Here is a 12,324-nt window from a genome sequence, read left to right as displayed (position 1 = left end):
AAAATCGCTTGAACCCAAGAGGCGGAGGCTGCAGTGAGCCAAGATCGCACCACTGTACTCTAGCCTGGGCAACAGAGTGAGACTCTGTCTCAAAAAAAAAAAAAAAAAAAAAAGAAAAAGAAAAGGAAACACAGGCCTTCTCCACACGTCTGTCCTTCTGTGTTGAGCTGTGCTGTCCCAGGGCTGCTCAGGACCTACCAGGTGATTCCAGGTGGGGGTTCATCTTTTTGTTACACATGCCCACCCAGAACCACCCCCAGGTCAGTTCTTTAGTTCACCTGCCATTTGTCTGTGAAGTCATGTGTCAGATGCCACACAGAACATAAAAATAAATAACAGCACTAATTTCTCATTCGACAAAGAGTGAGCTCCTAGTCTGCACCAGTCTCTGTTCTAGAAATCTGGAATAGAGTAGCGATCAAGACAGGCAAGCCTCCTGCCCTCACGGCACTCACAGAGCAGCAGGATGGAAAGACAAGAAACAAGTAACCAAGAAATACAGTATTTAGGATGAAGTAGTATGAGGTCATCAGTGGGTGACACCTTTCTGTTTGTGAAGCTACTAGGTAAACTGTGATTTCGTTATGGAAGGTGTTGGCCCCGTGATCCGCTTGTACCAGGCTCTGGGAGGGGAGGCAAGGGGAGGGACCAGCCCTCCCCTGTGTAAATATGTCACGTTTATGGAGCCATGTAGGTATACCCAGTCATTCTCTCACTAACCCTTCGATTAGTTTCCTAGGCTGTCATAACAAAGTACCACAAAGTGGGTGGCTTAAAACCACAGAAGTTTATTCTCTCACACTTCTGCAGGCTAGAAGTCCAAAATTAAGGTGTCTGTAGGGCTACATTCCCCCCTGAAGTCTCTAGAGGCAGGTCCTTCCTTGCCTTCCCTGGCTTCTGGTTGCAGCCGGCAGTGCTTAGTGCGCCTTAGCTTGTAGCTGCGTCACTCTGATCTCTGCCTCCATCTTCATGTGGCTGTCTTCCTTCTGTGTGTCTGTGTCCACATTTCCTTTGTCATGGCTGGGCACGGTGGCTCACGCCTGTAATCCCAGCACTTTGGGAGGCCGAGGTGGGTGGATCACCTGAGGTCAGGAGTTCAAGACCAGCCTGGGCAACACGGTGAAACCCCGTCTCTACTAAAAATACAAAAACATTAGCCGGAAGTGGTGGTGGGCGCCTGTAATCCCAGCTAATCGGGAGGTTGAGGCAGGAGAATCGCTTGAACCCGGGAGGCAGAGGTTGCAATGAGCTGAGATTGCGCCACTGAACTCCATCCTGGGGACAGAGTGAGACTCTGTCTCAAAAAAAAAAAAAAAAAAAAATTTCCCTTGTCTTATTAGGCCCACCCTAATCCCATACGATCTCATTTTAGCTTGATCACATCAGCAAAGACCCTGTATCACAGATATTAGGGATTGAACATATATTTTGGGGGAATGCAGTTCAACTCACAGTACCCCTCGAGGTACGTGGGTAGCCAAAACCGTTAGCAAATTACAGGGAACTGGGTAGGCCGAGGAGGGGAGGGCGCTGATTTCTGGTTAGTGCCTTCCCTGCATCTACTGTTCGATCTGGGTCATAATTTTAGTTAATCCTACAACCTTTTTTTTTTTTTAAATTACATTTTTATTTATTTACTGTCTTAGTTCACTTTGTGCTGCTATAAAGGAATGCCTGAGGTTGGATTTTCTTGTTTTAAGGACAGAGTCTCACTCTGTCGCCCAGGTTGGAGTGCAGTGACACCATCTCAGCTCACTGCAACCTCCGCTTCCTGGGTTCAAGTGATTCTCCTGAGTAGCTGGGATTACAGGTGGTTCCTGGGTTCAAGTGAGCCTCCTGAGTAGCTGGGATTACAGGTGTGCATAACCAGGCCTGGCTCAATTTTTGTATTTTTAATAGAGACAGGGTTTCACCATGTTGTCCAGGTTAGTCTCAAACTCTTGACCTCAAGTGATCCACTTGCCTCGGCCTCCCAAAGTGCTGGGATTACAGGCTTGAGCCACGGTGCCCAGCTGGGTTGGATTATTTATAAAGAAAGGTTTATTTGACTCAGGTCTGCAGGCTGTACGGGAAGCATGGAGCCAGCATCTGCTTCTGGTGAGGACTTCAGGAAGCTTCCAGTCATGATGGAAGGGGAGGGTGAGCTGGTGTGTCACATGGCCACAGAGGGAGCAAGAGCGAGAGGAGGGAGGTGCCAAATGCTTCTAAATAATCCAGCCTGTAGCCCCAGCTATTTGGGAGGCTGAGGTAGGAGGATCACTTGAGCCCAGGAGTTTGAGGCTACAGTGAGCCGTGTTCAAGCCACTGCACTCCAGCCTAATGAGCAGAGTGAGGCTTTGTCTCAAAAAACAAAAAACAGGCCGGGTACAGTGGCTCACCCCTGTAATCCCAGCATTTTGGGAGGCCGAGGAGGGAGGATCACAAGGTCAGGAGTTCAAGACCAGCCCTGGCCAACATGGTGAAACCCCATCTCTACTAAAATACAAAAAATTAGCCAGGCGTGGTGGTGCATGCTTGTAGTCCCAGCTACTCGGAAGGCTGAGGCAGGAGGATCTCTTGAACTTGGGAGGCAGAGGTTGCAGTGAGCCAAGATCGTGCCACTGTACTCCAGCCTAGGCGACAGAGTGAGACTCTGTCTCAAAAAAAACCAAAAAACAAACAAAAAACAAAACAAAAACCCAATTCGGTCTCATGGGAACTAATAGAGTGGGAATTCACTCTTTACGCAAGGAGGGTACCAAGGCATTCATGGAGGATCCACCCTCATGTCCCAAACACCATGTACCAATTCCTACCTCTAACATTGGAGATATTTGAGAGATATTCATGTTCCAACATGAGATTTGAGATTTGGGGGACAAATATCCAAACTATATCACTTACTTATTTATATTCTCATAAAAAATTTTGGCCAGGCGTGGTGGCTCACGCCTATAATCTCAGACATTTTGGGAGGCCTAGGTGGGCAGATGACTTGAGCCCAGGAGTTTGACACCAGCCTGGGCAATATGGCGAAACCCTGCCCCTACAAAAAATACAAATATTAGCCGGGTATGGTGGCCCATGCCTGTAATCCCAGCTACTTTGGTGGTTTAGGCACAAGAATTGCTTGAACCAGGGAGGTGGAGGTTGCAGTGTGCTGAGATCGTGCCACTGCACTCCAGCCTGGGAGACAGAGCGAGACTCTGTCTCAAAAGAAAAAAAAAATTACCCCAGACTAGTTATTCTTTCTTTTTTGATACTTTGACACATGCAAAATAAATAACATTTTCAGGGTCTTAAGGTATAATTTTGTAAATTACTATATCCTCATAACTAAATGATATGATTAAACATTATTTTAAATTGGTATCCATTTTTTATAAAATAGGATTGCTATCTACTCTTTTTTTAACTTTTTTATTTTTTAAGATAGAGTCTCACTCTGTCACCTAGGCTGGAGTGCAGTGGCACAGCCATTGCTCACTGTAGCCTCTGCCTTCCAGGCTCAAGTGTTCCTCCCAAGTAGCTGGGACTACTGGTGTCTGCCAACATGCACAGATAATTTTTAAATATTTTGTAGAGATGGGGTCTTGACATGTTGTCCAGGCTGGTCTCGAACTCTTGGGCTCAAGTGATCCTACTGCCTCAGCTTCCCAAAGTGTTGGGGTTACAGGTGTGAGTCACCACACCCAGCCTACTCTTGCATTCATCAAATATTTGAGTGCCGCATGAGTCCCAGATCCAGATGTTCTTTTGTTTTTTCTGGTCCACATTTGGACTAAGATTGAAAATAATAACTTGTGGATTAATACCTGTGTACATGTGAGAGAGGTATATATACCTGGGATTAAATGAGAGTATAAAAGTGTTATTTAAAGTATGTTACAGGCCGGGTGCGGTGGCTCACACCTGTAATCCCAGCACTTTGGGAGGTCGAGGCAGGTGGATCACCTGAGGTCAGGAGTTCTAGACCAGCCTGGCCAACATGGTAAAACCCCGTCTCTACTGAAAATACAAAAATTAGCCGGGCGTGGTAGCAGGCGCCTGTAATCCCAGCTACTCGGGGGGCTGAGGCAGGAGAATCGCTTGAACCTGGGAGGCAGAGGTTGCAGTGAGCCGAGATCGGGCCATCGCACTCCAGCCTGGGGGACAAAAGAGAGACTTTGTCTCAAAAAAAAAAAAAAAAAAAAGTATGTTACAAAGGGCAAGTATCCTGATATATACAAGGTATACATTTATTTGGAAACACTCCCAGATTACTTGCCATCTCTGAGACTCTCCTTTTTAAAAAAGTAAAAAGTTTCATTGAAATATAAGTCACAGACCATACAATTCATTTCCCCCCTAGTTTTTTTTTTTTTGGAGACGGGGTCTGGCTCTGTTGCCCAAGCTGGAGTGCAGTGGCAGGATCATGGCTCACTGGAGCCTCAACCTCCTGACGCTCAAGCAGTCCTCCCACTTCAGCCTTTGGAGTAGCTGGGACCACCGGTGTGGGTCACCATGCTTGGCGTGTGTGTGTGTGTGTGTGTGTGTGTGTGTGTCACCATGCTTGGCGTGTGTGTGTGTGTGTGTGTGTGTGTGTGTGTGTGTGTGTGTCTGGGGTGTCACTATATTACCCAGGCTGGTTTCAAACTTCTAGGGCCAAGCGCTCCTTCCAGCTCTGTCTCCCAAAGTGTTGGGATTATAGGTGTGAGCCACCGAGGCCGGCCACAATTCACTTGTTTTTAGTATATTCACAGAGTTGTGCAACCATTATGAAAGTCAGTTTTAGAACTTTTTCATCATTCCCCAGAAGAACCCCACACCCATTTGCATCTTGAATATGTTGTAGGGTCCTAAGCAGTCTGTTCACTGGGACTGGCCAGCAACAATTTAACTGGCTGTGACGCTGGGCAAGTCCCTAAACTTCCCAGCTCCTCACCTTCTCCACCTCTAGTTACAGATGAAACTGACCGACTCGGTAACACTACCTACCTGTAGGTGCTCCACGTGAGTGTGAAGTGCATGAACTCAGTTACGTCCCAGGACAGCTCCTGGGCTGGCTATTTGTTCCCCATGTTATAGATGAAGAAGAAACTGATTCCCAGAGAAGCCAAGAGCCCGAGGCACAGGCTGGAGGCTCCGTTGGGAACTGAACCCTCTAAATTTTAACAGTGTGTGGGTAGGGATAGCTGAGCTTGGCCTTCAGTGCTGACTTGCAGGACTCTGGGGTCGTGATTTTAGTGCTCTTTATCCTATTTGCTACCTGCCCAGCAGACCCCTTTGCACAGGGAGCTTTGCAGACATGACCTTGAGCAAGATTAGGGAGGAGGGGTGTGTGGAGGTGGGAGGCTGGCCAGAGAGCAAGAGTGGGGAGGGTACCGGGGTTCTTTCTTTTTTTTTTTTTTTTTTTGAGACAGAGTCTTGCTCTGTCGCCCAGGCTGTAGTGCAGTGGCGCAATCTCGGCTCACTGCAACCCCGCCTCCCCTGCCTCCTGGGTTCACGCCATTCTCCTGCCTCAGCCTCCCAAGTAGCTGGGACTACAGGCGCCCACCACCACACCCGGCTAATTTTTTGTATTTTTAGTATTCTTGGGGTTTCACTGTGTTAGCCAAGACGGTCTCTATCTCCTGACCTCATGATCCGCCCGCCTCGGCCTCCCAAAGTGCTGGGATTACAGGCATGAGCCACCGTGCCCAGCTGGTACTGGGGTTCTGATAGCAGGGTTTCTGCCAGGTGGGCCTCCTGGAAAATCTGAGTGGCACCCACGTATTCCAGGCACCTGGGTAAGGAAGGAGCTAGACTTGCCAAGATCAAGGCCGGAATATCCAGCGAAGAACAGGGATGCCCCCTGGTGGATTTGCACTCCAGACGCCAAAACAAAAGCTGTTTCCCCCTGGATCCACTGCTTCCTAGGGTCCATGGGGAGGGACCTGGCCACTGGTGTGGTCTGGAATCTTTTTTTTTTTTTTTTTTTTTTTAATTAAGACAGAGTCTCACCATGTCACCCAGGCTAGAGTGCAATGGCACGACCTCAGCTCACTGCAACCTCCACCTCCTGGGTTCCAGCAATTCTCCTACCTCAGCCTCCCAAGTAGCTGGGATTACAGACATGTGCCACCACACTTGGCTAATTTTTGTATTTTTAGTAGAGATAGGGTTTTGCCATGTTGACCAGGCTGGTCTTGAACTCCTGACCTCAGGTGATCCACCCATCTCGGCCTCCAAAAGTGCTGGGATTACAGGCATGAGCCACTGCACTTGGCCAGGTCTGGGGCCATTTTTCAACCTTAGCATGTGATCAAGATTCAGTATTCGGGGGATGGGAGAGGAACCTGGGCTTAGGCATTAGAATGAATAGGATTCAAATACCGCTCTGCCGCTCACGAATTGGGCATTCCTGGGCGAGTTAGTTGTCCAAGTCTCAGCTTCTCTTCCATTAAATGGAAGTTCTGCTTCACAGAGCTGTGACCACGATGAACCTAACACAAGATAACATCTGTAGAGAACCCGCCTGTGCTGACACGCATAGTAAATGGTAATGGTTGTAATTGGTAGAAAGAGTCTGCTCTGGGGAGCTTGAGCCAGTTGCTGTGTCTCTGGACCTTGGTCTCCCCATTTGTAAAACAGACTGTCTCACCTTGCTTTTCCAGGTTGCTGTGAAATTTAGATCTTGAACCCAAAAGACAGAAATACCCAAGTTCTCTTACATACTTAAGGTGTTACTTTCTTTTTTTGTTTCCTTTTTGTGGAGAATGTGGTCTCCCAGCCTGGGCAACTTAATGAAACCCTGTCGTGCTGGGCGCGGTGACTCACACCTGTAATTCCAGCACTTTGGGAGGCTCAGGCAGGCGGATCACCTGAGGTCAGGAGTTCAAGACCAGCCTGGCCAATATGGCGAAACTCCGTCTCTACTAAAAATACAAAAATGAGCCAGGCGCGGTAGTGCATGCCCATAATTCCAGCTACTCGGGAGGCTGAGGCAGGAGAATCACTTGAACCCAGCTGGTGGAGGTTGCAGTGAGCTGAGATTGTGCCACTATACGCCAACCTGGGCGACAGAGCGAGACTTCGTCTCAAAAACCAACCAACCAAACAAAGAAAACCAAAACCCTGTCTCTACAAAAAATAAAAACCTAGTTGGATGTAGTGGTGCACCCCTGTAGTCCCAGTGATTCGGGAGGCTGAGGCTGGAGGATCCCTTGAGCCAGGGAGGTTGAGGCTGCAGTGAGCCATGATTGTGCCATAGCACTCCAGCCTGGGTGACAGAGTGAGACCCTGTCTCAAAAAAAAAAAAAAAAAAAAAAAGAATGGAATCTTGCTATGTTCCCCAGGCTGGTCTCAAACTCCCAGGCTTAAGCACCATCCTTCCACCTCTGCTTTTCTAAGTGCTGGGATTACACAGGGTTACTTTTATTTTTCAGTTCCAACCACATGAAAGGCTATGTTTATTTATTCAACAAATATTGACCATGGGCCTGTTAGAGGGCAGGTTCAGTGAACGGGATGAGACTATTACCCATATCAACATCTAAGTTCCATGAGAGTTCTGTCTAGTTCAAGGGCCAGCAAACTTTCTCTGTTAAGTGCCAGAGAGTAAATACTTAGGGTTTTCAGGCCATTTGGTCTGTGTTGCAACTACTTAGCTCTGCCATTGTAGCATGGAGCCAGCCCTATACAATATGTGAACTGATGGCCGTGGCTGTGCACCAGGAAAACTTTGTAAATGGACCTGAGAATTTGGGTTTCATATAGTTTTCATATCACAAAATAGTATTCTTCTTTTGATTTTTCCCCCTCCATTAAAAAAAAATGGAAAACCCCTCAAAACTTATGGCTCTTGTAGGGGAAAAAAAAATCTAGGCCAGTTGTGGTGGCTCATGCCTGTAATCCCAGTACTTTGGGAGGCTGAGGTGGGCGGATCCCTTGAGGTCAGGAGTTCAAGACCAGCCTGACCAACATGGCGAAACCCCATCTCTACTAAAAATATAAAACTTAGCAAGATGTGGTAGCACATGCCTCTAATCCCATCTATTCGGGAGGCTGAGGCATGAGAATTGCTTGAACCCAGGAGGTGGAGGTTGCAGTGAGCTGAGATTGTGCCACTGCATGATCTCAGTCTGGGCAACAGAATAAAAAAGAAAGTTAAAAACTTCTTAACTTCTGGGTCACGCAAGGATAGGCCGTAGGCTGGATTTGGCCCTTGGGCTGTCATCATATGGTAGCCTTTGGCTGGTTTAACCTGTAACCTGTTGAGGTGGCTGTGAAGAAAGGTGGTCACTGGCTTCTTGGGATTTTCTTGTTTATATATTTATTTCCTTTTCTTTCTTTCTTTCTTTTTTTTTTTTTTTTTTTGGGACAAAGTTTTACTCTGTTGCCCAGGCTGGAGTTTAGTGGCACCATCTCAGCTCACTGGAACCTCTGCCTCCCGGGTTCAAGCTATCCTCTTGTGTCAGTTTCCTGAGTAGCTGGCACTATAGGAGTGAGCCACTACGCCTGGCTATTTTTTATATTTTTAGTAGAACTGGGGTTTCACTATGTTGGCCAGGCTGGTCTCGAACTCCTGACCTCAGGTGATCCGCCCTCCTCGGCCTCCCAAAGTGCTGGGATTACAGGCATGAGCCACCATGCCTGGCCATCTTTGTATTTTTAGTAGATTCAGGGTTTCACCATGTTGGCCAGGCTGGTCTCAAACTCCTGACCTCAGGTGATCCTTCCACCTTGGCCTCCCAAAGTGCTGGGATTACAGCCTTGAGCCACCATGCCCGGCTGCCTGGGCCCCTTTAGGTAGCTTTTGAGGTCATCGTAGACTGGCATGGAGGCCATGGTGGTGCAGGGAAGCAGGTGGGTGGGAGACAGATCCAGGAAGGAAAGCCGACGGGGTGAGGTAATTGAACAGACAAGGAAGAGAGGTGAGGACTGTGGGGAACCGTGGAGGAGCAGCTTTTGTTTAGCGAGGGGCTCCCATGTAGGATCTGGAGCCGTAAGCCGGCAGGAACAACCAGCGTGTGGCTTCTGCCCCCAGGGAGCCGGCGGCTTGTGGACGTGATGGATGTGAACACCCAGAAGGGCACGGAGATGAGCATGTCCCAGTTTGTGCGTTACTACGAGACGCCCGAGGCCCAGCGGGACAAGCTGTACAACGTCATCAGCCTAGAGTTCAGCCACACCAAGCTGGAGCACTTGGTCAAGCGTCCGACTGTGGTAGGTCTGGGGCCCAGGTACCCTCCCCAGATACCTTCCACCTCATCTCCTTCCCTGTCCCCCTGCTACCTGGGCTGTGCCTTGCAAAAAGGCTCATGTGGGTGTGGCTGGCTGGGCTTGGCAGGCATAGGGGTGACTAAGGTTGGTAACGTGGTTTGTAGAGACAGGGATCTTGCTATGTTGCCCAGGCTGGCCTTGAATTCCTGGGTTCAAGTGACCCTCTCACCTTAGCCTCCCAAAGCACTTGGATTAGAGGTGTAAGCTACCGTGCCCGACCCCGAGCGACTCTTTCATCTCCTTCCCTTCTACAAAGTGTGGGTCCTGTCATCCCTGCCCTTCCTTCCTTCCATGTTGGGACTATTGAGCCCACAGTGGATGGTGGCGGGGGGGGGGGGGGCCCAAGGACTCCCCAGGGAAAAGGGGTATTTGTGTCTGGCTCGGCAGTGGAGAAATGCAGTGCTCACACTGGTCTGGCTTTCAGGTAGACCTGGTGGACTGGGTGGACAACATGTGGCCCCAGCATCTGAAGGAGAAGCAGACAGAAGCCACGAACGCCATTGCAGAGATGAAGTACCCGAAAGTGAAGAAGTAAGACTGCTTGGCTGGTGGCCAGAGCTGGCAGGGGTGACCCCCAGGCTTGGGGAGGTGGGGAGGTGGGGAGGTGGGAAGGAGGCTTCTAGCCATCAATGAAGGCTGGAGCGTCACAACCGCTCCCATTCAGAACTGAAGGACTGTGCCCGTGGGGGCACAGCTGGAACAGGAGGGACGGGGTCCTTCGCGTGTGCAGGTTGGCTGCAGGGGCTCTGATGTCTGCTCTGGGACCAGCTCCCCTGGGGATCTGTGATCTGAGGAGGAGTGATGGCAGATGCCCCTGCATCGGTGTGTGTGTCTGTATGCAAGGGCATAACTGTGCATGCTTTTGTGCACTCCCCCCATGAGACATTGTGTCCTGGTAGTGGGCATTTTTGGGGGACCTGCCCACATTGGATGCTTTGGTTTTGGTGAGCAATGGGGAAATACCTGGTGTTCTTTTGTTCCTTGGTGTTGAGACCTTGAAGCTCGTACCCAAAATAACCTTTCCCAAACATAGTCCAGGGGCCACCTGCTCACCTGATGTACCTTAGACAGTGCCCTCTGAGCAGGAGGTTGGCACTAGGTGGAGAAGTTAACCGTGGTTTATTTTTTTATTTTTATTTTTTTCTGAGACAGAGTCTTGCTCTGTCTCCCAGGCCGGAGTGCAGTGGCATGATCTCAGCTGACTGCAACCTCCGCCTCCTGGGTTCAAGCAATTCTCCTGCCTCAGTCTCCTGAGTACAAGCATGAGTCACAGCGCCCGGCCAACCACGGTTTAATAGCAAAGACATCACAACATGTGGCGTGACCAGCAAGTCCTGAGACTGATTATTTAACACGGGCTGTAGCACCTTTGAGCCCCTCCATGTTCAAGGACTTGAGTAACAGAATTTTGGGAGGAGGAAGTCACCTTTGAGGCTTCCAGCTCTGTTTCCAACTCTAAAAGGGGAAAGAGGCCGGGCGTGGTGGCTCATACCTGTAATCCCAGTACTTTGGGAGGCCGAGGCGGGCGGATCACGAGGTCAGGAGTTCGACACCAGCCAGACCAACATGGTGAAACTCCGTCTCTACTAAAAATACAAAAATTGGCCAGGTGTGGTGGTGCACGCCTGTAATTCCAGCTACTCAGAAGGCTGAGGCAGGAGAATCGCTTGAACCTGGGAGGCGAAGGTTGCAGTGATCGAGCCATTGCACTACAGCCTTGGCGACAGAGTGAGACTCTGTCTCAAAAAAAAAAAAAGGAAGGGGAAGGAGACACAGGCTGTCCAGGCTGTCCCAGGCAGGGCCGTTGCTCTGGGCTTCCTAGAAGAGTTGGCGCTGGCGGCCTGAATCCGTTAGCATCTGTCTGCTCAGCCCTGCTGCCAGGAATGCCCCCAGGAGCTTCAAGGCTGTGAACTTTTCATTCACTCAGCCCTTAATTCAGTGCATAGTGAGTGCGGACTGCATGCCTGGCCCTTGGGCTTCTCAAGGTTTTGCTTTCAAGTTCTCTCTCTCTCTTTCTTTAATTACTTTGTAGGCGGTTTTCCTCCCCTTCAAGCTGAAGCTCCATCCACGCCTTGGATCTGGGCTGCATCAAAGGCAGAGACTGGGCTCGAGGTGGGGAGGGAGCAGGGCTTGTTTTCAATTCCATTCTGTTTGGATTCAGTCGCAGCAAAATTGACGGAGGTCCTGGGATGGGGAAGTAAAAACAGGAACAAGACTACAGGCCCCTACTCTCTGGAGAACGTGCTGTGCCTCGCGTAGGGGCCTGAGGTGCGGCTCCAGTCCTGGGAGGGGAACAGGGACTAGAGGAATCCCATTTGGCTGGTGTCATCAGGGGACATCCCCTTCTTGGAGAGGACATTCCCTTCTTGGAGAGGACATTCTGCCTGAGCTTCAAATGACAGAGGAGGCCAGGTGTGGTGGCTCACACCTGTAATCCCAGCACTTTGCGAGGCCAAGAGGGGGCAGATCACCTGGGGTCAGGAGTTTGACACCAGCTTGGCCAACGTGGTGAAACCCCATCTCTACTAAAAAAATAAATTAGCCAGGCGTGGTGGTGGGTACCTGTAGTCCCAACTGCAGGAGGCAGAAGATTTGCTTGAACCTGGGAGATGGAGCTTACAGTGAGCCGAGATGGCATCACTGCACTCTAGCCTGGGTGACAGAACGAGACCATGTCTCAAAAAAAAAAAAAAAGACAAAAAGGCCGGGTGCGGTGGCTCACACCTGTAATCCCAGCACTTTGGGAGGTCGAGGTGGGCAGATCATGAGGTCAGGAGATCGAGACCATCCTGGCTAACATGGTGAAACTGCGTCTCTACTAAACAAACAAACAAACAAACAAAAACAAAAACAAAAAATTAGCCGGGCGTGGTGGCAGGCGCCTGTAGTCCCAGCTACTCGGGAGGCTGAGGCAGGAGAATGGCGTGAACCCGGGAGGTGGAGCATGCAGTGAGCCGAGATCGCACCACTGCACTCCAGCCTGGGTGACAGAGCGAGACTCCGTCTCAAAAAAAAAAAAAAGGCAAAAAAAAAAATGACAGAGGAGATGGGAGAGAAGTGAAAAGGGCCCCGAAAAAAGGCTGTGGGACTCAGAAATTATTA

The 12,324-nt window shown here is 49.7% G+C and overlaps 1 protein-coding gene across 1 annotated transcript in view; it reads left to right on the top strand.

The window, feature by feature from the left end:
* Positions 1-12,324, top strand: part of KDM2B (lysine demethylase 2B) — a 153,250-nt gene that overhangs the window by 22,018 nt on the left and 118,908 nt on the right. Inside the window, 2 exon segments of the mRNA XM_054443917.2 lie at positions 8,987-9,165; positions 9,647-9,753. Of these exon segments, the coding sequence (XP_054299892.1) occupies positions 8,987-9,165; positions 9,647-9,753 (286 nt within the window).

This window comes from Pongo pygmaeus, chromosome 10, assembly GCF_028885625.2.
Source record: "Pongo pygmaeus isolate AG05252 chromosome 10, NHGRI_mPonPyg2-v2.0_pri, whole genome shotgun sequence".
Lineage (NCBI taxonomy): Eukaryota > Metazoa > Chordata > Mammalia > Primates > Hominidae > Pongo > Pongo pygmaeus.
Note: the sequence above shows the minus strand (reverse complement) of the source record. Positions and strands in the feature narration are given on the sequence as shown.